This window comes from Mustela nigripes, chromosome 10 (assembly GCF_022355385.1).
Source record: "Mustela nigripes isolate SB6536 chromosome 10, MUSNIG.SB6536, whole genome shotgun sequence".
In the NCBI taxonomy this organism is placed as follows: domain Eukaryota; kingdom Metazoa; phylum Chordata; class Mammalia; order Carnivora; family Mustelidae; genus Mustela; species Mustela nigripes.
In genome coordinates, this window is record NC_081566.1 from 40,707,408 (window position 1) to 40,731,128 (window position 23,721).

Here is a 23,721-nt window from a genome sequence, read left to right on the forward strand (position 1 = left end):
GGATAGAGGCTGGCCGCTGTGCCAGTGTGACAGCTGGGGGCTCCGTGGCCAGAGCCTCCAGCCTGGGTGCTGGTTGGTCAACCCAGGACCAAGTCTGCTTCTGCCACCGACCGGCTCCGTAACCTGAGAAAAGTCCCTCCCTCCCTAATCAGGCATTTGTATCATTATGTCTTTGATCATGTCATCATCTCAGTGATGATAGCATTGCACTTGGCGGTGTGTGAGGTCTTTCTTGTGCCCAGGGAGGCGGTGCTGGGCTGATGTGTGGTGGAGGACACCACGTGATGCTGGGCTGGCCCCGTTCCCAGCTTCCCAGACCGGACAGGATGGGCTGCAGGGCTTCATATGGTCAAATGAGTCATAGTAGGGGCTTTAAGGAGGGGTTTCCTGACTAAGGTCTGTGCTAGTCTGAAATACCTTATCAGCGGAGACATGGGATCTCCGCCTCTGGAGACACAGGAATGGAAGGGGACCCCCTCTGCCTGGGCGGGTTATAACCATGGCCAGCATTTGCTGAGTGTTTATGGCGTCCTAGGTGTTTGCCATGGATCATCTCATGTAGTCTTCATGGTGATCCGATGGGCAGAGATGCTATGATTACCCATATTTTGCAGTGGAGGAAACTCAGGCACATAGAGGTCCAGTAACTTGCCCAAATCACACCTCTGGGAAGAGAGGGAGCCGGGATTTGAACCCAGGCAGTCTGGCTTGCATTCATGTTAAAGTGCAGGTCCATCTGCCTGGAGGCGTGGAGGAGATTTATGGCAGCTCATACTTTCTTTGTTTTTTTTTTTAAAGATTTAATTTAAAGAGAGAAATCACAAGTAGATGGAGAGGCAGGCAGAGAGAGAGAGAGGGAAGCAGGCTCCCTGCTGAGCAGAGAGCCCGATGCGGGACTTGATCCCAGGACCCTGAGATCATGACCTGAGCCAAAGGCAGAGGCTCAACCCACTGAGCCACCCAGGCGCCCCTATGGCAGCTCATACTTTCAAGTGGAGTTTTTTCTGGAAGTGGGGAGTCCATTGGGCTGCCAGCTCCGGGCTGTTTTAAGGCAGGCCCAGGAGCAGGAAGCAGTGGGTGGAGATCACCTGGCAGGGAGTAGAGAGGGCTTGGGAAGAAGGGTACTGATGGTGGAGTTCTGCTCCAACGGGGGGAGGCGGAGGGTTGGGCTTTGTTGGTATTGAGGCCCTGAGCCCCGAAGAGCCGGCTGGCACAGGGTTTGTGGGCTGTGGGGCCTGAGCAGTAGGTCAGGGGATCTGGAGATGCACTGACCCATGCCCACCTCCAGGCTGAAGAAAGGCACGGCAGCATTGAGGAGCATCTGCGGCAGCTGGAGGGGCAACTGGAGGAGAAGAACCAGGAGCTGGCGAGGGTGAGGGCACCGGGCTGGGCTCGCAGGCCCTCTCCTTGTCCCCAGGGCAGCCTCCCAGGTTGGCGTGTGGACAGGCCTGAGGAGTGGGAGCTGGGAGGGGCCGCGGGCGGTGGTCCTGGGAAGCTGGAGAGGGGGGCTCTGGAGGATGAGTACGGGACAGGTGAATGGGCTGGAACCAGGCCGGAATGGGTGGCCCTGGGGTGACCTGGGACCAGGTGTGCTGGTTCTGCAGGTGCGCCAGCGGGAAAAGATGAACGAGGACCACAACAAGCGGTTGTCAGACACCGTGGACCGGCTGCTCAGCGAGTCCAACGAGCGCCTGCAGCTGCACCTCAAGGAGCGAATGGCGGCCCTGGAGGAGAAGGTGTGGTGGGTCCCGGGCCTGGTGGGCGGGGCTTCCAAGCCGGGGCGTGGCGTGGCGAGGGTGTGGGTGGAGCCGAGGGGAGGAGTTGGGCTGCAAGAGGTTAGTCAGGGGCGGGGCGCGTCTGGGACGTCTACCTCGGTGGACAGACGTCGGGGAGGTTGGGGAAGGGAGGAGCAGGAGGGGCGAGGAGGGGGGGGTCTGGCCTGGAGATGGGGGCTGATTAGGGAGGGGAAGGCGCCAGCCAGATCGGGTGGAGGAGCCAGGGCGGGGTCGCTAGCTCCCAGCTGTTCTCCTCCAGAACACGCTGATCCAGGAGCTGGAGAGCTCCCAGCGGCAGATCGAGGAGCAGCACCATCACAAGGTACCCAGCTGCTGGGCCGCCCCGCCAGCCTGGGAGGGCCGGGCTTGCGGTGAGGAAGGAACACGCCTGTGTTTCCTGCAGCTGCTCTGCCACCCAGCACCACGCTAGTCTGTGTACAGACGGGATTGCGCTGATCCTCGCTAGAGCCCTTCACGGTGGATGCGTCACCACCCACATGTAAAGAAGAAACGGAGGCCATAAGCTTAGGGCATAGCGGGGGCAGCAGAGGCAGGGCCCAGGGAAAGATCTGATGGGGCCTCAAACCAGGTGAGGCAGGAGTCCAGTGATTCTGGGAGGACTGGTCACTGGCCCTGGCTCAGCTACGTCTGTGAGGTCTGGGCGGGCACCCCGCGCCCCTCGGCTGCCGAGCCTCCACCGCCATGCATTTATGTAGTGGTGAGGGCTCATCAGACCTATTCTAGTAGAATCCTTACCAAGACAGACCCTCTCCTGGCCCTGCCCCTCTGCCTGCCCGCTGCCGACCCTTCTGCTCACTTTCCAGTTGGACCTCTTCTCTTGGTGTCATCTGTGGGCCTGGCCGGGGGCCCCTGGCTTTGGACTTGCAGTACATTCTTCTGCTTCTCCCCAACTCTGCTGTCCTCTTTGTCCCTCTCTCCCCTCTCCGTCCCTCCCTGGTCCCACCCCCACCCCGGGTCTGCCTGGCACAGGGCCGCCTGTCTGAAGAGATTGAGAAGCTGCGCCAAGAGGTGGACCAGCTGAAGGGTCGAGGGGGGCCGTTTGTGGATGGCGTCCACTCCAGGTACTGGAGCGCGGGAGGCTGGGCGTGCTGGGATGGGGTCCTGGATGGACCCTGAGGAAGGAGACTTCCTCCCACCAAAAGAGCGCCCAGGACCTCAGGGTCCTCCTCCTATCCATGGTGGGACACTGAGGCTCCCAGAACTTGGTCAAAATCACCTAGCTCACTTGGGCCGCATAGAAGGAGCACCCGTCCTCTGAGGGATGCTGAGAGGCAAGTAAAGACAGGATGCTCCTTCCCCAGTGCCGTGGGACACAGGCTGTGCTTCCTGATTCCTTGACAGAGGACATGCCCTGGAGAGGGGTGTGCTGAATTACCTGCTGCTCACTGATGTCCCACAGGACTTTCTCATGGAGAGTGTCTGGTTCATTCTATTTCCTTGGAGACACCATCTTTAGAGCTCTGGAGGATTGTTGCTTCAGAGTTCAGGACCACCTAGGTTCAGACAGCAGGCAGGGAGCAGCAAGGCAGCACGAGGGACTGACGTGAGGAGGCTCCAGAACTTCCTTATGGTTGGAAGTTGAGATGCCACGTCATGGTTGTGACCTCCCTTGTCCTGGAAAACATTGTAAGAGATGGAGAGTGGCGCTGTTCACCTAATGCTTGAATTAGGTCCATGTTTTAGGGAACTTCTGGATTTTTCTCCACATTCTGTGAGCTAATTGGCATTGAACTCAGACCTTAGTCCTGCCTCCACTTCTCTGCCTGGAGAGGCAGGGTAAAGACTGAGGACACTAGTAGGCGATGCCCCTCAAGGTCTGTGGGTCCGGGCTGTTTTCTCTCCAAACCAGTATCTCACAGAAGGGAGTCTCTGAGGTTTCCTTCAGTTATGCTATTGCTGTGTTGGGGCAATAGGGATCAGTTTCCCTGAGGAGAGGTGACAGGAAAGGTGTACATGCCCATCTATGTGGGGAGGGGTTGGGCTTGCATTAGGGAAAGGAATGTTAAACCTGAAGAAGGGGAAGCCTGTGGGTGTCTGGGGTGGTAGACACACAAGTACCGCCTTCAAGTTCATCAGGAATTTTTGTTTAGGACATATGGAGACAGGCAGGAAACAGAGAGAGGGAATAGTATTTGGAATTTCTCTGACTTCTTCCTTCCCGTAGGTTTCTCCGAAGAGAGCCCCCCCCCCCCCGCCCCAGCCCTCAATGAATACGTCTCATGACTCTGAGTACACTGAGCTATTTGCCTCTGATTGCTTTCCTTAATGGTTGAGAATTCTTGGCATTGACCATAGGAAGATTGGACCTATCACGGAATTGGGACTGAGTTAGAGAGAAGGGGGGATAAGCAGAAACTCCCCTTTCCCTGCAACTACCTTATCCATTAAAGGCTTGCCCTGTCCCTCTGCCCTGAGCCCCCTCAAACCGGGAAGGCTTCGGAAGGCATCATAGGGGAGGAGTGTCACTAGGGAAGGCATCCACACCTTCCAGAGCCTCATTACTGGGATTCTAAAATCCTAGGGTTGGAATAAACCCAGGGGGCATGAAAGTGGTTTTTCTAGTCCATGTCTCTGATAAGAGTGTCGGAGCCCCCCTCCCCCCACCCAAGCTTCCTGGGGATAGGGAGTCTGCCTGGGGTGAATTTCAGCCAGGAACTCAGTCTAGATTATGGGGAAACCCAAGGGAAGTTGCTGGGAGAGGACGAATCCCTTGGGATTAAAAGGACCTTTAGAGACCTTCCTTGCAAAATCCATTCTTGTCAGATGGCCCAAGAGCTGTTGCTTGCATGCCTCTTTGATGGGGAGCTCAGCTCTTTAAAAGTCACCAGTTGCATCATAAACCAAATCTTACCATCTGAAGGTGCTTCTTCGGTTAAATGGAAAGCCTCTCCCCTAGAATGTTCTCGCCTGGATCATTCTGATACCTGGGTCACCAGAGAATAAATTGAATCTCTTGTTGATACAGCCACCCTTAAACCATTTACAGTAGCTCTCTGCCAGCTAAGACTTCTCATCACCAAGCCAGAGATCCCTTAACTCTTTGGGCCCTAGTGGGTGTGAGCTGGGGCTTCCAGTCCTCAGGGCCGGTCTTTTCTCCCCCTGAACCACTCAAGGTCGCACATGGGCAGCGCAGGGGATGTGCGGTTCACCCTGAGCACAGCCACGCACGTGCCCTCAGGCCTGCACCGCCGCTACTCAGCCCTGCGGGACGAGTCTGCCAAGGTGAGGGGTGGATGGGTGAGTGTGGAGGGCTCTCCCCTGGGGGAGTTTGGGGTCAGTTCGGCTGCGTGCCTGGCTCCAGTTTCACAGACGGCTGGCGTGTGGTGCAAATCCTCCCCCTCCCGGCCCACCCCCACGCCCCATGTGGACAACAGCTGCAGCCCTGGGGCTTGGGGCCATTGTTAGCTGCGACAGCTGTGCCCCTTCGCCTTGGCCTCCTGGTGGGCAAGTGGTCGGGGCTGGCGGGCGGCCAGCCGGTCCCTGAGGCCCTACTGAAGCGTGTGCACGTGTGCCTGGGGTGCGAGCGTGTGCTTCTGGTGGTCAGGGAGGGAGACGCAGGGGTGAGGTGGAATTGGCCGGCTTTCTGGAACACGAGCTGTGGTTTATGGGGGAGATGAGGGAGGGATGGCAGGTTTAAGTGGCCCTGGGGATGGCACCTGACGTTTTCTGAGAAGCAGCTTTGCATTCTTGCTGAGCCTGCTGCCTGGGGGATGGGGGTTGAGGGTGGGGGGAGCAGGAAAGAAAGGATAGCAGAGGACTGACCTCATCTTTTATCTGGGGAAACGGGATTCCCTCTTAACCCCAGAATGGTTAAGCACACTGTGCCCTGGGCCCAGGGCCTCGGCTTGCTCTAAGGCACTACAAGATACAGGTAGAGGAGGGAGCTCCTAGTCTGATGGGGGAGGACTCCTCTTTGCCCTTAGGTAACCCCTACTCTGATGAGGTCACAATCTGAAGGCGTCTCTTTCTCCCTTCACCCTTTCCTCTCTCTGTTGACAAGAACACAGCAGGTGCCTAGAAAAGAGCCTTAAGGGAAACTTGTGGGTCTGGGTCCTAGAGGGTGGGGTTAGTATACCTCTCTGTTCCTGCCCCCCGCTCTTCTGGCTCGCTCAGCCTCCTTCTGTGCTCTTTCCTCTTCTGGGCCTTTGTCCACCGAAGATGTTTGTAGCGTGACTTCTGAGACCACCGCCTCTCAGGGCTGGGTACGTCCTGAGACGTGCTGAAACCCTGGGAGATGCCGGTCAGACAGGACTGCTTGGCTTCTCTTGTCCCCTGGATCTAATTACTCTTAGAGAGTTTGTATTCGTAGAAAGGGGTAGCCTTCATAGTGCTAACTTTGTTCAGACACTGTGCTAAAGTCCTTACTCTGTTCTCACGATTACCTACCTCATTGGTAGGTACTGTTACCATCCCCATTTTACAGATGAACAAACTGAGGCACAGAAACGTTAAACAACTCTACCACTGTTGCACAGCTAATAATCAGATTCCAAAGCAAGACAGGCTCTCTCTGGAATCTGTTCCTAACCATTCTGCTACCTGGCTCCTTGAACGGGGGGTAGTATTTCTTAGACTCTAGTGGCAAATAAATCACCTGGGAAACTAGTTAAAGTGCAGGTACTCACTTTGTGTGTAGCCTGGGGTGGGGCTTGACATTTTGCGCTTCTAAGTTCTAACGAGTCCCTGGGAGGAGCCTTTGCTGCTGGGATAGGTGGGGAGGGGCCGACTCCTCAGCTGCCTGGTGTGTCTTATCACTACTCTCCCCCCTCCTTTGCTAAGGACTGGGAGCCCTCTCCACTGCCTGGGGGACTGGCCCCCACCGCCGCCCCTGCCTTTGACAGTGACCCCGAGATCTCTGATGTGGACGAGGATGAGCCAGGGGGTCTGGTGGGCTCCGTGGATGTTGTCTCCCCCAGCGGCCACTCGGACGCCCAGACCCTGGCCATGATGTTGCAGGAGCAACTTGATGCCATCAATGAGGAGATCAGGTTCGGGCTGGGGCAGAGGGCCTGTGGGCGCCTTGAAGGACAGAGGTCCCTTTAGCTTGGGGCACCGCAGGACAACTTCTCTGTGTATCTGCTTGCCTCTTCTAACTGCACCTCTGAGTGCCTAGTCTAGGGACTCGGTGCGGGGCATCAGGCCCCATGCCGGACCAAGAGGGGTGAGAGCTCAGCCTGACTTCTCGGGCTTCATCTCCCATCCCGGGGCTGGGGAGACTGCGTTCCCGCAGCACCTGCTTTTGAGACTGGAGCTCCCACTGACTGAGGCCAGATCAGGGGGAGAACATTGTAGATGCCCCTGGCAGTCTTAACACAGTCTCTGAGGGAGGCAGTGTTATTTCCATTGTCCCGAGAAGGGACCAGCAACCAGAGGGGTTAAGTGATTTGCCCGAAGCCATACAGTAAGTGGCAGGGCCGGGATTTAAACTCAGGTCTACACTCAATGTATTGTAATATTCCTCCCATCCCTAATGAGGTGTCAAACAGAAACCGGGGGCAGGGCATGGGATCAAGACATGTACTTGACCCTGCCTTTATAGGAGGTTTATGAATGTTTATGCCCAGCGGCAAGGAAAAATCTGAGCCAGTGTGCCTCAGCCTAGAGGGCTGTAGGGGACATCTGGTTCCACAGTTTCCACACTTTGGGATTTCACAGACCAGTTAAAAAGAAGACATCTTTCTCTCTCTCTCTCTTTCACACACACACACACACACACACACACACACACACACACACACACTGGAAAGAAGGATATTAACATAGGGCCGCCAGCTTTTATTCTGGAAAGGAAAACATGAAAGGTAACTACTGTCTCCTATCACAACCATTCTGCAAAAGAAAGGACATTTTCACATCCCTCACACTGGAAAGACATACTCTCAGAATAAAGACGAGTCTGGCTCCTAACGGACAGTTAGCATTGTCACATCAATGCATGTATGCGTGTGCACATGTGTGAAGGAACAAAGACATGTGCCTCTGTGATCACCCCCTCCCCGTCCACACATACAGAATGATCATGGGTTTTCTCACTTTTCTTGGAAGAGGGAAAACTCCATCAGGGGTCAGCATCAGTTAAAGGACCCAGGTTTGGGACCTGTTGGCTTGGGCCCCTCCTGACATTGGGTCTAGGGGGAAACTGAGGCCAGAGCGTCTGACTCCGGGTGGCCCGCCTAGTCAGTGATAGGTCAAGAATTCTGCCTTCCGGAATGGTTTGATTCCCACTGACTAAATGCCTTCCTTCACATTCTGTTACGTGAAGTCATCTATTGAGACAGAGAAATGTTTCCGAGCTATTGGGGGGGAAGATCGAGCAGTGTCCGCTAGGCCTGCCAGAAACAGTGTGGGTTCCCCTGACGTTGCCTGCTGCCTGGGGTCCCAGGGTGGGGGATGCGGTACCTGCATCTGCCCCTCCTGCTGGGCTTGCAGAGGATGTGGGGGGACCAACACAGTGTCTGGTTGGGTCTGGTCCCAGGATGATCCAGGAAGAGAAGGAGTCTGCGGAGCTGCGTGCTGAGGAAATCGAGACTCGAGTGACCAGCGGCAGCATGGAGGCCCTCAACCTGACTCAGCTGCGTAAGCGCGGCTCCATCCCCACCTCTCTGACTGCCCTGTCCCTGGCCAGCGCATCCCCTCCGCTCAGCGGCCGCTCCACGCCGAAGCTTACCTCCCGCAGTGCTGCCCAGGACCTGGACCGCATGGGGGTCATGACCCTGGTGAGAGTCTGGAGGCAGTTGATGAACAGCCCAGTCGGCTCTGGGCTCTGCTCTGGGGGCTGGCTGAGGGTTGCCGAGAAGCTTTGGTAGGGCTCAGTCCTCTCGGCTGGGCCTGGTGTCCTCTTCCCAGGTTGGGCACGGACCCCAGCATGTCCGGTCACCAACATGTCCTCCTGGGATTGGCTGGGGCCTGTCATGTCTTCCTCAACCCTGTGGAGAAGCAGAGAGCGAGAACCTCAGCTCCTGCCCGTACCTCTCCCTCTCTTACAGAGGGAGCCCTGACTTAGTTTTCCAGGCTGGCTTTTTTCAGCTGTGGTGTTCTCTCTAGGCCACTGAATCCTACCTTCTCCTCCTAAGGCCGCTGGGCTCCTTTGGGGTTGATTTTCGGGCATCTGGAGGGTGATTCTGAGCTTACCCTGTACTTTCTTTTCCAGCCCAGTGACTTAAGAAAGCATAGGAGGAAGCTGCTGGTGAGTGCTGCCCGATGACCCAGGTACTAACGGGTGAATTCTCCCAGGCCCTTCCCTTTGGCTTCTTTCCCCTGGGCCCTTGAGTCTGAGTCTGGGCTCAGAGAGGCCCCCAGTCTTCCCACTGCACTTCTCCAAGCTCCTCTGCCTCGTCTGGGCTGGGTAGGCAGGCCCCACATCTCTCCCTCTATCCCCTGACGGCTTCACTGTCTGTTCAGTCGCCAGTGTCTCGGGAAGAGAACCGAGAGGATAAAGCCACCATAAAATGTGAGACTTCTCCTCCTTCCTCACCCAGGACGCTGCGGCTAGAGAAGCTTGGCCATCCCGCCCTGAGCCAGGAAGAAGGCAAAAGGTAAGTGGCACAGGTCCCACACCTCGAGTCCCTCTACCCCAAGGTCATCTCATCTCTCCCCCTGCCTCTGGAGGGACAGAGTCTCCCGTATCCAGGTGTCTGAACATCTCACTTCTGTTTGAAACACCATCGGGGAAGGACATTCCCGTGTCTCCTTTGGTCACCTGCTCTAGTCACCCCCCGCCCCCCCAACCTCTGACACTTGCCTGTAAGTTCTCCCTGAGGTCTCACTTCCAGGCTTCCTGGTGTAACGAAAGCCTGTCTCTTTTCATTGCGCCCCCTCCTGGCTGTCTTCCTGTAGTGCTTTGGAGGATCAGGGCAGCAACCCAAGCAGCAGCAACAGCAGCCAGGACTCCCTGCACAAGGGCGCCAAGCGCAAGGGCATCAAGTCGTCCATCGGCCGCCTGTTCGGGAAGAAGGAGAAGGGCCGGCTGATCCAGCTGAGCCGGGATGGAGCCACGGGCCAGGGTGTCTGTCCACGTCCTAGCGAATGGGTGCAAGTGGAGGGGCCAGAGCAGGAGGGAGTCCTGGGGTCTGGCCTCCTGCGCTGGCCTCTTGGGGGCCCGTGTGTGGAAGCTGCAGTCACGCAGGTCTCGACTCCAGGGAGGAGAGGCAGGTGCTGTGGGCGAGAGCTGTGTCACGGTGGCTCTTGGAATGCTGTGGAAGGGATTCCTGCCCGGGGTGAGAGGTTGGACCTCTGAGGTTTCTTGTAGTTCGGAGGTTTTCTGACGTCCTGTGCTCAGGACCTTTGGGAGGACTCGGTTCTTGATTAGAACTTATTTCTAGTGCATCTGCCCTCCAGGATGCAACAGGTCGTAATGCCTCTTGATGGCTTCATAGATACTACATGCGCATAAATCCTTGGCAGCAGTGGCATTACCACCTAATAGAAAGTTCTAATAGAAAGTTCTATAGAAAGTTCTAATAGAAATAGAAATGTTCTAATAGAAAGTTCTGTTGCGTGCTTGGCACCTGGTGTGTACACAGTAAATGTCAGCTGTCCTCCTCCGCCTTCCCCTGTTCCTGCTTTCCTTTCCTTTCTTCCAGTCCTTCCTCCTCTTTCCCTCATCTATTCAGTCATTTGTTCAACAGACATTTATTTAGTACCTACTGTATACAAGGCTTAGTGTTGGCCATTCTCTCCAGGAGCTCAGTGTCTCATAGAAAGGGAAAAGGGAAAGAGATGATTCCAGAACAGTGTTAGGATAGCAGTGTGCTTCAGGCGCTTCTGGAATGCAGAACTCAGCCTTGGAGTGGTAGGGATGCCTGCAGTGGCTTCCTCTACTAGGCAACTGCTGGGCTCAGGTTGGGAGGCTAAGTGGGAAGAAGCCAAGCCAAGAAGAATTGTGTGTGAGTGGTCTGGGGGTCTGGGGGAGGCAGGTTCTGGGAGTGGAAGCTCTGTATGCGATTGCGGCTCTTCAGAGTGGGGGAGACAGAGGCTGGGAGAAAGGAGGAAGTGGCTGTGGACCCTCGGTGGGCTGGCTCAGAAGGGCCTGGAGAAGTTCTCCGGGAGGCAGCAGGGGCATTGACAATGGCATGCTGGGGGAAGGCCTGATCAACTAGAAAAAAGGAACCTTTGAACCCAGAGGCATAATTAGACCTTCCTTTGCCTCAGAGAAGGTGTGAATCAGAAGCCAGCTAGCTAAGTGAGGAGGAGGAAGAGGGAAAGCAGGTACCTCTGTCTAGGTGGGGAAGGAGGGGGAGCACCCTGCCTCCAGCCCTGAGGGGTGCGGGGTGGGGTGGTGGTGGAGCAGGTGCAGAGGGCGCTGGGAGGGAGCTGAGAAGGGCTCATCTGTGGACGAGATCTTCTGTGGGCAGGCTTAGGATTTTCTACGCTCCCTGCACCACAGTGATGCCGGACCCTGAGACGGCATTTCACCTTGTTTCCTGGGTCACCCCGGACCTACGGCCAGCTGCTCTAGGTGAAGGGACGGGAATGTGATGAATTCTAAGATGTGGCACCTGCTGTGAACTCTGTAGGGGCCTGGCGTCTGTTCGGGGGATCCTTAATAGAAGAAGACAGAGCTAGGGATGCTCCCCCATGGGGATTGTGCAAGATTGCTCCCTGAGCAAGAGGCTGAGGGGCACACGGCTCTCAGTGTGCCCGTCTTCCCACCCCCAGCCAGGTCAGGATAATCCTCTGTGAACCCGGAGTAGACTCATGTATGGCTCTGTGGGTTTCCTTTGCACCCTGGTTTGGAGGAGAGTTATGTTCTGTCTAGGATTCTGCTGTTGGAGGAGTAGGAAGGCCTCAGTCCATCTGGCTGGAAAACGCCTCCAGGGCTGAGTCTCCCCAGGGGAGACTCTCTGGTCCGGGTGACCCATTTGATGCCATGGTGGGGCCACCGGGATGTAGGGACATTGAGCAGAGGCTCTGGGAGTGATAGATTGTCCCATTAGGCCTCCTGGGTTATTAAATGCTGAGGAGCCTCCTGCGGGTCTGCTCCCCAATCCTGGCCCAGGCCAAGGGAGGAGAAGGAGGGGCCTGGCTCACATGCCATCTCTTCCTTCTAGTTATGCTAACAGACTCCGAGCTTGGTCTGCAGGAGCCCATGGTGCCTGCCAAGCTGGGGACCCAGGCAGAGAAGGACCGGCGGCTAAAGAAGAAGTAAGAGCCACAGGCCGGGGGGGAACCCAGCCCCTTGCCCACTGTCCTTTTCTTGGCCTGCCGTGGGACTGAGCTCAGGCAGCCAGAGCCAGAGCCAGGCCCTTTCTGAACTCAGTTGGCCCAGTGCACCTGGGCACAGCGGGACTGGGAGGTGATTCTGAGGGTGAGCCAAGGAAGAAGGAGACTGGGGGTCTGGGGGAGAGAGACCCAGGACCTGTGCATCTCTGACAGAGCAGACCGAAATGTCTGTGGGGTCAGGCCATGTGCAAAGTCGGAGCCCCTTGTCCTCTGGGGATGGAGAGGAGTCCTGCCCGTGTCTTGCAGCACGGAGCAGGGGCAGCAGTCTAGTGGTGGGGAGTCGGGTTGTGAGAGTGCACTTAACACATCCTGCAGTCTCAGGAGTAAGTATGGTTGGGAGAAAAGGAGACTAGTGAGTCTGTTCTTCCTTTTCCTGCAAGACACCAGCTGCTTGAAGATGCCCGCAGAAAAGGAATGCCCTTTGCCCAATGGGATGGCCCTACTGTGGTCTCCTGGCTGGAGGTAAGCCTATAGTTTGTCCCCAGAAACTAATCACCTATGTGATATTGGGAAAATCCCCTCACCTTCTCAGGCTGTAGATTTTTCCGTCTGTAAAATGGGAAGGAAAGACATTTGGTGGTTGTCATCGCTACATTCCTAAATTCCGCACCGTGTTTGCTCTTTTGAGACTATGGATGAGGCCTGGCCCTTGTTTCTTGATATCATCAAGCTCTTGAAGGTGGGGAAAGGGCTGAACTTACCCCCTGTGCCCATGTTTGCAGCTCTGGGTGGGGATGCCCGCCTGGTATGTGGCCGCCTGCCGCGCCAACGTCAAGAGTGGAGCCATCATGTCGGCCCTGTCGGACACAGAGATCCAGCGCGAGATCGGCATCAGCAATGCCCTGCACCGGCTCAAGCTCCGGCTGGCCATCCAGGAGATGGTGTCGCTGACCAGCCCCTCTGCCCCGCCCACCTCCAGGACCGTGAGTGGCCTATCCCTCACGCAGGGCATTTTCTGAAGTCCTGGTGTAGAATTTGCGAAGTTTCCCATTGGCCTTTGGGAAAGTGGCAGCCTTGATTCCTGCCCCTTCCAGTCCCTCAAAGGGCTCCATCTGATCTCTAGGAGGGGCTAACATTGATACCAGGAGGATCCCAGCAGCCTCGTTCCCTGCCTTCCTGGTTCCCTGCGTACCACACATGGGCCCCATCCCCCTATTCCCACTCTGGGAACCATTGCAGATCTCCGGGCCCAGTTTCCAAGGGTGGGGCTTCCAGGGGTTCTTCGTGGTTACCAGACTTGGGGATGTAGAGGGGTAGGGCACTTGTGAATTCTGTCCTGGTCCTCCAGCCTCTCTGTCTGACTGCAGACTAGTCCGTGGACTCTCAGAGTAAAGTCGCTCACGGCCATGCATCTCTCTGATTGGAATCAGCCCGTATTCTAGATCTGCGCCATTCATCCATCTTCATTCAGGAAATGTTTGTGAAGCTTTTGAGATGCCAGGCCCTGTGCCAAGCAATGTTGCTGCAGAGATATGGGGAGGTGCTCAGAGCCTCAGTCTGCGAGGCTTGGGGCTGCGCCTGTGGGAGGACTCAGTGGAAGGGATGTTAGTCCTTGTCCTTGGGGTTCCCAGCCTCCAGGGAACCCTGGGGACCCACATGCAGGACCTGCTAGGTTTCCTCTCTGCCTACAGTCTTCCGGGAATGTCTGGGTCACGCACGAAGAGATGGAAACTCTGGCAACACCCACTAAAACAGTGAGTCTGGCCCTGGGCCTTGGGCCTGGGTTGGGGCTGTTGACCCCCACAAGGATGACGGGAAGGTGGTGGGAAGTCAGAGGGGGTGGCAGTCGGTTTATATACGAGACTGATATCCTGATGTGTGTTGGGTTCTGTTCTCAGGTGGTGGGTTGGGAAAGGAGTGGGAATGGGTACAGTTAGTGGGTGCTGGGGGTTCCGTCCCAGGGGGCCCCGAACTCACCTTAGGCCACTGGTGCGCTGTAGTGGAGAAGAGCTGGCCTTGGGAATAGGGAGTGCTTTGCCCAGCTCTGGGCCTGAAGCTGCAGAGTCCTTGTGCTTGATGCTTGTTGGGGGACAGGGAATGGGAGAGCCTGGCCCTTTGAGGGGCTCCCAGCCAAGCCTACAAGGTATGGGAGTGTGTTTTCGCCGCATACACATTTGTTCTGCCCTCAGCGCAGACACAGACCCCTGCACTAGCACAGACACCTTGTGTTCCGTCTTGCCACCCAACAAGCTCCTCCTCGTCCCCTTCCCAGCCACTGGGGTGTCTGCTCCCTCTGCTTGATGGGGCCAGGGGTACATGCTTCCAGCTTTCTTGACTTTGCCTGTTTCCCCTGACACGCTGCACTCGTTCCCGCTAGGACAGTGAGGAGGGCAGCTGGGCTCAGGTAAGATCCCCTTCTCTGTCCCGAGCCACCTCTCAGGAGTTCAGGACAGTGTTCTCCCCACGGGCTCTTTGCCCAGCAGGACTCCCCAAGTCCAAGTCTGTTTATGTCCCCTCTTTGCATGAAAGGTCCCAGACGGGTTTTCTCATCCTGCTGAAGCCCCGTTCCTCCTTGTTCCCCTTGAGCTACTTGTTCTGGTTTCTCAGGATGGCAGATGCCGCCTTAGAGGGCCGTGTCCCCAGCACACCTGCCTCTTCCCCTCTTCCTGGGAGTAATGAGACTGAGATGGCCATGAGTCCTCGTGCTCACCCCGTCCCCTTTAAGGGGAACCCCTGGTGACCTGGGCAAAGACCTTTTCCTCATTCACTGAGTTGGCAAATATCATGTCAAGTGCAAAATCTAAGCCCCAAAGATTCATAGAATTTTATACTACAACTCAAAAACAAGCAAACATAATAATATATAATTTTAGAGAAATACACATTGGTGATTGGAAAAACTGTAAAAACATTTTTTCCAGCAAGGGCGTGATAGAACCTCAGCATAGCAATGACCTCTAGAGGGACAGCAGGGGACGGGACGGGGAAGGCGAGCACGGGGCAGACACAGCCATGGGGTGGTGTGGTTGGTGTCCATTGATGTTACCTTCCTCTTTATGCTTAATATCGAAGCTATACTATGATATTATGCTACGTTTATTTTTATATGTATAATGCTTTCACTTTTAAAAGCTAAAATCAGTGTTTCAATCTAAAAAAAATGAAGTAAGGTAAGGAAACAGAGGGAGGGAGTGGTGCTCTTCCTAAAGTCTTTTTTTTAAGATTTTTTATTTATTTGACAGAGATTACAAGTAGTCAGAGAGGCAGGCAGAGAGAGAGGGGAGGAAGCAGGCTCCCTGCAGAGCAGAGAACCCCCACCCCCACCCCCATGCGGGGCTCTATCCCAGGACACCGGGATCATGACCTGAGCGGAAGGCAGAGGCCTTAACCCACTGAGCCACCCGGGTGCCCCCCTAAAGTCTTTCTAAGAATAGGTGGCCAGAGGAGTCCCTGCTGTCGGCGGGAGGTGACAACAGAGCGGGTGGACGGGGGCGGCTGGGATGTGCAGAGAGTGCTGGCGAAAGCAGCAAACAGAGGGGCTGGGGAATTCCTGGAGTGGACACCAGAGCTCAGAGTGCAAGTGCAGACCATCCCCTGTGGCTTTTGACTTTAGTCTGTTCCTAACTCTCGGGTAGATGTGGGAGGCCAGTTTCCCAAGTGAGATCAGCTTTTTTTTTTTTTCCTTCCTTGCCGCTCTGCCCTCTGTAACTCGGCCTGTCCCCTGGGCTCAGTGGGCTAGAGGCCGGTGGAGAAGCAGGAAGGCAGGTCGGCCACACACCACCGCAAATACATTCTTGAGTCGAAGGACTCCGTATTATCTGCTGCCTGGATAGCTGCTTCTGTTCATTAGTGTAGATAATCGATCCGTGAGTGGAGCCGTATCATTCTGAGGTCTTAAAAAGTACCATTTAAACCCCTCCCCCTCCTCCCACTCCCAGCTTCTCAGTGAACATAAGCGGCTGCGGCGGCTGGGGGGCCGTTTCCCTCCACAGGCTACGCCAGCTGCGGCCGGCTGGCGAGGCCCTCCTCCCCCACAGACACTCTGCCTTATTCCTCCAGACCCTGGCCTATGGGGACATGAACCACGAGTGGATCGGGAACGACTGGCTGCCCAGCCTGGGGCTGCCCCAGTACCGCAGCTACTTCATGGAGTGCCTGGTAGACGCGCGCATGCTGGACCACCTGACCAAGAAGGACCTGCGGGTTCACCTGAAGATGGTGGACAGCTTCCACCGGTGAGCAGGGGAGCCTGGCCCCGGGGGCTCTGTCTGCAGGAACGTGGCTGCCTCCGGCTCTGCCTGTGGCCTGTGTGGGTGCCAACGGGTCTTCCCCTTGCAAAAGCCAGGTCCTCTTCCCCCCCCTCGACGTGAGGGAGGATTTGGTCCTCTCCCCTCCAGCCCTGAAGACTCAGGAAGTCATTCTTGCTCAGCCTCACATCCTTGGAGCTTTCCCTCCTAGGTCTGCCTTTCGTTTCTCTGCCTTTGGGCTGCCCAGGTTTCTCTGTTTACTCTAGGAAGCCTCTGCCCGAAACCAGGGTCCCGCTTCCATGTCTACTGATTTCCTTCCAAGCTGAGAGGAAAGGTCTTTCTGGACCCTGGTGCTCCTTGCATCCCGGATCCTTGCCTCTCGGTTTCGAGCTCGCGCCGTTTGGTACAGGATGCCATCCAAGGCTCTCCTCCCCCTTGCTACAAGTTCTCCTGTTCACATGTGTCTGCGGCGGAGGTCTCCAACTGGCAGCCTGTGGGCAGACTTTGGCCCCACAATTGTGTTTTGTTGGGCTGACACGGTATTTTAAAGATTATGGATTTAGTTGCCAGTGTTTAAGCACTAGGGAATTTTCCACAAAATTCTGGATGTCTGGCTTCTCTTAAAAACTGGAAGATGTGTTGACACATTCTAGCGTGGAGACAGCCAGCTGGAGCTGGTGGCAGCCACCCTCCTACGGCAGGTAGACGCGGTCTTCAGATCTGCTTCACTCGCTGTGGACCTGCTTCACTGCAGGAAGCACTGGGGCTGGGGAGCCCGGTGGGTGGTAAAATCTAGGGCTTGACCGTCGTTGGGAAGGCTTTTTAACACGTAGCTTCAAATCACACAGGTTGCTATTTCAGCCACGTTCTTTGTCTTTTACCTCTAATGCCCACGGCCACCCTGCAGGAGAAGTATGACCCTGGCTCTTGTGCTCTGAGTGCCACTCAGCTGGATAGTAGCACAGCTGGTGTTCAGACCCAGGAGAATGAGAGGATAATGTGATGAATGTTGGGGCTGGGAGCGTGTGGCTTTTCAAGGTTCTCTTGGGAGTCTGCGGATGTTTCTCGGTCTCTCTGACTCATAAACCAGGGAAGGTTCAATTCGGAAGGGATTAGCTGGCTTCCCCATTTCACGGGGAAGGAAATTGAGGCACAGGAAGGAGCATCAGGGATGGTAACTGAGTCCAGCCCTCTTGCCACTACTCTGCAGAGCCCGTGATGCTAGAACTCCCTACTGTGACCTCCCTTGGCACTCCCCCACCCCTTCCCAGGGCTGGAATCTCTTGTCTCTGTCCAGGAGGCTGCCAGGCCTTGCTGCACCTGTTCCCTCCTCAGTGATGGATAGGGCTCGGGAGAAGAGGGGAACCCTCTTGCTGAGCTGGGAGACATGAGCCTGGTGGGGTAGGGGATCAGTCAGGCCGGCCCCACCCAGCATTCTGGAGGTCCTCCTGACGACCCTCTGCCCAGGCCCCTGGAGAGTCTCAGCTCTTTTCCTTGGAACATTGTGTTCTCTTGAGTGGCTTTCCTAGAGAACCAGCTGTTTTGATAGGAGAACCAGCACACACGGTCATCAACAATGTTCTCCTGATCGTGGTGCCATTGCTGAGGGCCTGGACGCCTGGATGCTCCAGGGGCTAGGCCAAGCCCGTCTGTGCACTGTTCTCTGTGATGCTCGTGGCAGCTCTGTGGGACAGAGGTGGCCACATCTCCATGTGCTGAGGGCCACCAGGCTGGGAAGTGGTATAGCTGGCATTCAGACCCAGGCTGATCTGACTTTAAATTTTCACCATGCAATGCAACGGCTTTGAAAGCCCTAAGAATTAGACAGAAAATGATAGCAAGTGGGATCAAAAGTAGACAGAAGGCATTTTCAATCAGGAGGTATGTGTGCTCCTGCTGCCTCCAGTGGACCATGGCTTAAACCAGGGGCCTGAGCAATGACTGGTTGCCTTGGGTCAGAAAAGAGTTCCTAGAAGTGGTCTCTGTGAGCTTTGAGGGCTTGTTCTAGGAAGCAGGGCTGCCTGGGGAGAGCTGAGGGGAGAGAAGGAGGGAGCAGGCAGCATGATTTAATTTCACAAGGCAATGGCCTCCGTAATAGAGTTGGGAGGGAATGTCTATTCCTATGTTTGATAGATGGCAAAGCGCAGAGAGACTGAATGACAAGCAGGTTCAAGGGAAGGAAGAACACTAATGAAAGGTGGGATGAGATGCCTTGAGAGGTAGTGAGTTCCCTGTCTCAGAGGAGCTCACACTACTCAGAAGGATTCTACACAGGTGTCGTCTGCATGAGATGGGAGCTTGGGCTGGTGGCCCGTGGAGTCTCTTCAAGCCTACAGATTCCGTAGCGTCCTTCTGGCTTGTTATGATTTATTGAATGCTTACTCTGCACCTGGTACTGGTTAGGTACTCTTAGTATTTTCTGTGAACTTTTTCATCTCCTTCATTAAGCATTTATGGTGTTTACTGTGTGCCAGGCACGATTCTAGGAGTTTGAGACATATCCATGAACAGAACATGTTGCCCTCATGGACTTTACATTCTTTTTTTTTTTTTTTTAAAGATTTTATTTATTTATTTGATAGACAGAGATCACAAGTAGGCAGAGAGGCAGGCAGAGAGAGAGGAGGAAACAGGCTCTCTGCTCAGCAGAGAGCCTGATGCGGGGCTCGATCCCAGGACCCTGGGACCATGACCTGAGCTGAAAGCAGAGGCTTTAACCCACTGAGCCACCCAGGCACCCCTCATGGACTTTACATTCTAACTGAGAGAGACCAACAAGGATCTATCCATCCATCCATCCATCCATCCATCCATCTGTACTGTGTGTGTGTATATATATATATAGTATGTTAACAGATAAAAGGCACTAGGAAAAAAATTAGAGCCGGGTAAAGGGGATTGGGAGTACGAGCTGCGGTCATGGTGGCAATGTTGCCATCTTAAATCAGGTGGAGAAGGGAACCACTGAATGGAGAAGATGACATTTGAGCAAAGACTTAAAGGCGACGGGGCGGTGGGGGGGTGAGCCATGCAACAGATAGGGGAAGGAATGTTCCAGGCAGAGGGAGCAGCTAATACAAAGGCCCTGAGGCATATAGGCAGGCATAGTGTGCCTACTGTGTTTGAGGAAGAACAGAGGGGTCAGTGTCCAAGGCCAATCGTGTAGCATGGATAGGTCATTGTCAGGACTCTGAGTGAAATGGGGACTCAAAGAAATATCTATAGGGATCTTTCTGTAGGGTCCTATCTGTATGGGTCACATATCTGTAGGGCCATTCCAATGCCTAGAGAGTGGGGGGGGGGGGATGTTGCTTCATTCAGGGAACTTTCTTTCCATCAGTCAGACCCATACCCTGGCTGCAAGGGGGGACCCGGGGTGGGCAGAGGAGGGGAAGTGGCCTTGGGCTGGGTCACGTGTAAATCCTGGGAGAAGGAGGAGCACAGTTGGGCTGGGGGCTCCTGGAGCTGAGAGACAGAGGCCTGGACGTGCTGGGGCTGGTGTTGGATGTGGGGTCGAGGTGGCAGGAATGTGGCCCCACGGAGACTTTGGCTCAGGGGGTGCTCTGTGCCTGCAGAACCAGTCTTCAGTATGGTATCATGTGTCTGAAGAGGCTGAATTATGACCGGAAGGAGCTGGAGAAACGGCGGGAGGAAAGCCAGCACGAGATCAAGGGTAAGCTGGCCAGGCTCCTCGGGCAGCCTTCGGGGAGCAGGATCCTGCCTCGCTGTTCCCTGCCCTGGGGGAGTGGTGGGGAGAAGAGGCATTCTGTGCCTCAGGGAAGCTCCAAATGCTAGAGAGGACCCTCAGCCCCAGTCTGTGCGAAGAGGGAGACATAGTCCTGCCCAAAGGATGTTGCATCTGGTGAAGAAATAGTCTCTGCTCAGTCAGCCGTAACACCCCCTACCCCCAGCAGTGGCCACCAACTGGACAAACGCAGTGACTCCCCTAGGACAGCGCTAGAAACTGGTATGGGAACGCGCTCATGGAACTTGGTGATCTGGGCGGCAGTGGGCAGGAAAGAGAGGCAAGTCTTAGAAGACTCTTCAAAGGTGGAAAACTAAGAGGACCGTTCCAGTCTGGGGGCAGGAGAGGGCCCAGGCAAAGGCTCTGGGAGGACAGCTAGGAGCCGGCTGGCCTGGCCTTGAATCCTATGGGCTGGCAGGGGTGGAGGGAGGTGGGGCTGGTTCTCTAAGAGAATCAGCCAGGGAAGACGGACGAAAGACAGAAAGCGCGGCAGACTGGCGCTCTGCATCCAGGGAGCCCCATTTCTGTCCCTGGAGGGGGTGTGGCCAAACCTGTTGCCTCTTCCTGGTCCTTTTCTTGTTCTCCCCTCCAGATGTGCTCGTCTGGACCAATGACCAGGTGGTTCACTGGGTCCAGTCCATCGGGCTGCGGGATTACGCAGGAAACCTGCAGGAAAGCGGCGTGCACGGGGCCCTGCTGGCCCTGGACGAGAACTTTGACCACAACACGCTGGCCCTGGTCCTCCAGATCCCCACGCAGAACACCCAGGTGGGCATCCTTGTTTCTCAGTCTCAACCTCAGGCTCCCTGCTCTGCCCCACTCTCTGGCTCTCTCCTGCTTCTGCGCATGAGTTTATGGATTTGTTGGGGGATTGTTCTAGGGGGGCTGTTTCAGAGGGGAATCATGATGGCCTCAAAACTCCAAGTGGTCCCGGTGCATAACCAAGGCATCTAGGGAGAACCAGTGTCCTTCACATACAAAGCCCACCCAGCCCAAGCCCTGCCATGGACACCGTGGGCACCCCGCTTCCTCTCCCGAACCCATCTTCGCATTTGACACTCTGCGGCTATCTTTCCCTCACTCTACTTTTCTGACCTTTTTCTTAGAGGGGGACCTAGTCCTCGGGTCTGAGGGGATCAGAGAGCCCACTATCTCCTTTGTCTCCTGCCCTGAGGATCTGCTCCTGGGCCCCCAGGCTTGTGAAAGCTAAATATACCAAAGAATACGGCCCAGAGCCTCTCCGTGCCAGGGCTGTCTCCCTGTCAACAGCTCAAAAGATGAGATGTCTCCTTAAATTACATTTCATAGTTATTATGGGGCTGCCATCCAAGACTCTATCTAAACTCTCTTGAACCTATTTATATGCTTGGCCTTTCTAACTTCCTGTGGGTGATGGACTTGAGAAGTACTACCTGTTGTGCAAAGTACTTCCTGATTTTATTTGTCCTGAACGTGCCCCAGTCGGGGTTCCCAGCAGGGGAAGGGAGGCTGCTGCCTCCTCCTGACTGAAGGGGTTTGACCCGGCCTCACCTTTTGTCATTTCATCAACTTTTGATTGTGTTGCCTCAGGGCCCAGGCCTTTGTCACTCCAGACGGAGTGGTCTTAATTCTTTTAGGCTTTCCTCATATAGACGCGCCTCTATGCCCTGATCATTTTAGCTGCCCTTGTCTGGACTGTTTGCAGCTGTCAGGCCTCTTGAAATTCAGCCGCCAGAGCCGCGCAAGCTATTCTGGGAGCAGATGCGTGTTAGCTCGTGTGAGGGTCGGCTGTGTTGGCTCGTAGTTCCGGGGGGCGGGGGGCGCGGTGAGTTGGCCTTTTGGGCATATCGGGCGCCATGCAGGACCCGTGTGTCCCGTAGGCCCTCTGCGGTGACCCCTCCAACCAGTCAGCACGGAGAGCACAGATCCCCTGTTCTCTAAGAAGAGCTGACATCCCATGTCCCCCGTGGTTTTTCTGTGCGTGCCCATTTCGGACCTCCTCGGCTTTCTCGCCTGCTCCCACAGCCTGGGGAGACCTCTCTGAAGTTTTTGTCAGCTTCTCCTCCCACTGCCCAGAGGAGCGATGTCATCCGGGTACGTGGACGTGGACTAAGCTTCTCCCTTCCCGTCCCTTAAGAGAACATTACCTTCTCAAGACTGACAGAGGCGGTCCTTAGGAAGCTCTGTGGTTGCTGTTTTCCACCCAGAAACGAGCTTGTTCTCCTTTGTTGTTCTCCTGTCTCTAAATGCGTCCGGGTTTTGTGGTCAGCAGTGCCTTTGCACAGAGCAGCGGGAGACCTCTCTGGTGCTTGCTGACCTTTCTGGTTTTTCTGACGGGTCCACTTCGCTCAGCTCTTAGAGAAAGTGGCCGCAGACCCGATGTGGAATTCTTCATCAGCAATGGTTAAAAGTATCTGGTGGCAGTTTCGAAAACTTTGTTGTTCCTGGCATTTCCCAAATCTCCTGCTGAGTTACGCTCTTGGGAGGCCGAGCCCAGGCCTGGAGGCACTAGTCAGCCCAGGGGCCACTAATGTCTGTGCCTGAGCAGTCCTCCTGGTTTAAAGTTTTGATGTGGAACCTTATGAAATATGTTTCTTTAAATAAACTAAATCCTTATTTTCCGTGATCTACGTGCTTACTGACCCTCCAGAAAGGGAGCAAGGCATGATTTTTCCCATACAGACAGAGTGTGAGGCCACGCGCTCTGTGGTCCCACTTTGTACACAGTTACAGTTTTCCAGTGCGCTCTGTATGAAAGAATCCTAAGGTTTATAGTTTCACTTCCAAGAGTGCGCTGAGGTTTGTGTGAAGGCGCAGTATTAGGGCTCATGGGCTGAATGCACTGGATACTCCATCTCTGCTCTTGGGCCCTAACGGGGGGCAAGATGGCATCGAGGTCATTAACTCTACCCCTTCCATCTCTCCACCTCTAACCCTATGGACTCCAGGCACGCCAGGTGATGGAAAGAGAGTTCAACAACCTGTTGGCCTTGGGCACAGACCGGAAGCTGGATGATGTGAGTACTTGGCTGTGAATCAAGGGCCTTTGGGATTTAGGCACTGTTGGTTCGTTGGGTTGAAATTCATGAGTTGTGCTCTCCTTGGGCTGATGATTGGGGGGTGGCCTAGGAGAGGAGAGCTGAGGGGATGAGGATGAAGTCAGGGAGCTGGGGGAGAGGCGCACGGCCAGGCCTAGCAGAGTCTCCATGAACCTCCTTGTACAAAAACTAAAGGCTCCTATGTACTGTACTTCATCTAGCATCTTTCAGCTCTGCGCCCCACCACGCTCCTAACCACACAGGATCGGAAGCTCCCCTCAAAGGCCATCTCTTTGGGATCACATCCTTTTCTTCATTTCTCAGACCCCATCTCTCAGTGCCTTTGGTACAGCATGACTCCAGCCTGCTTCTCAGGATTCCCATCCCGTGCTGGAGTGTTTGTTTGGAGGTCGGCGTTATGCCGAGGTCCTTAAAGAAGCGTGTGCTTGCTCATTTGGCCATGGGGTTTGACACTCGGGCCTGGATGTGTTTCAGTGCTGCTTCCTCTGCGGTTCCTCTCTTGAGTTACCTTCCAGCCACGTTAAAGTTCTCCTCTCCTGGCCCCCCTGGTCAGTGAAAAGCCAACCTTTTCCCCTGGGTTTCATCAGGCCTTTCCCTGAGTTTAGGCTGGACTGTGTCCGGAGGGCCCTGGGCGTTCTGAACTGTAATGCTCCCTCCCAGTGGTGATGCCTCACAGAAGATCCCTGTTTCCTGAAGAGGCAGGCCCCTCCTCAGCCCTCCTCCCCCCTTCCCTC

The 23,721-nt window shown here is 55.3% G+C and overlaps 1 protein-coding gene across 6 annotated transcripts in view; it reads left to right on the forward strand.

Moving 5' to 3' along the window:
* PPFIA4 (PTPRF interacting protein alpha 4) overlaps positions 1 to 23,721 on the forward strand; it is a 49,003-nt gene that overhangs the window by 19,574 nt on the left and 5,708 nt on the right. For 3 of the 6 annotated variants that reach the window (XM_059413134.1, XM_059413135.1, XM_059413136.1), the window contains exons 10-28: positions 1,289 to 1,430; positions 1,588 to 1,736; positions 2,035 to 2,097; positions 2,766 to 2,857; positions 4,910 to 5,018; positions 6,576 to 6,784; positions 8,272 to 8,512; positions 8,947 to 8,982; positions 9,198 to 9,331; positions 9,633 to 9,799; positions 11,846 to 11,939; positions 12,398 to 12,479; positions 12,740 to 12,940; positions 13,649 to 13,711; positions 14,335 to 14,361; positions 16,017 to 16,192; positions 19,780 to 19,877; positions 20,542 to 20,717; positions 22,877 to 22,945. In XM_059413134.1, the coding sequence (XP_059269117.1) occupies positions 1,289 to 1,430; positions 1,588 to 1,736; positions 2,035 to 2,097; positions 2,766 to 2,857; positions 4,910 to 5,018; positions 6,576 to 6,784; positions 8,272 to 8,512; positions 8,947 to 8,982; positions 9,198 to 9,331; positions 9,633 to 9,799; positions 11,846 to 11,939; positions 12,398 to 12,479; positions 12,740 to 12,940; positions 13,649 to 13,711; positions 14,335 to 14,361; positions 16,017 to 16,192; positions 19,780 to 19,877; positions 20,542 to 20,717; positions 22,877 to 22,945 (2,328 nt within the window). The remainder of the gene's footprint in view (positions 1 to 1,288; positions 1,431 to 1,587; positions 1,737 to 2,034; positions 2,098 to 2,765; positions 2,858 to 4,909; positions 5,019 to 6,575; positions 6,785 to 8,271; positions 8,513 to 8,946; positions 8,983 to 9,197; positions 9,332 to 9,632; positions 9,800 to 11,845; positions 11,940 to 12,397; positions 12,480 to 12,739; positions 12,941 to 13,648; positions 13,712 to 14,334; positions 14,362 to 16,016; positions 16,193 to 19,779; positions 19,878 to 20,541; positions 20,718 to 22,876; positions 22,946 to 23,721) is intronic. The other 3 variants (XM_059413137.1, XM_059413138.1, XM_059413139.1) reach the window with 2 other exon arrangements.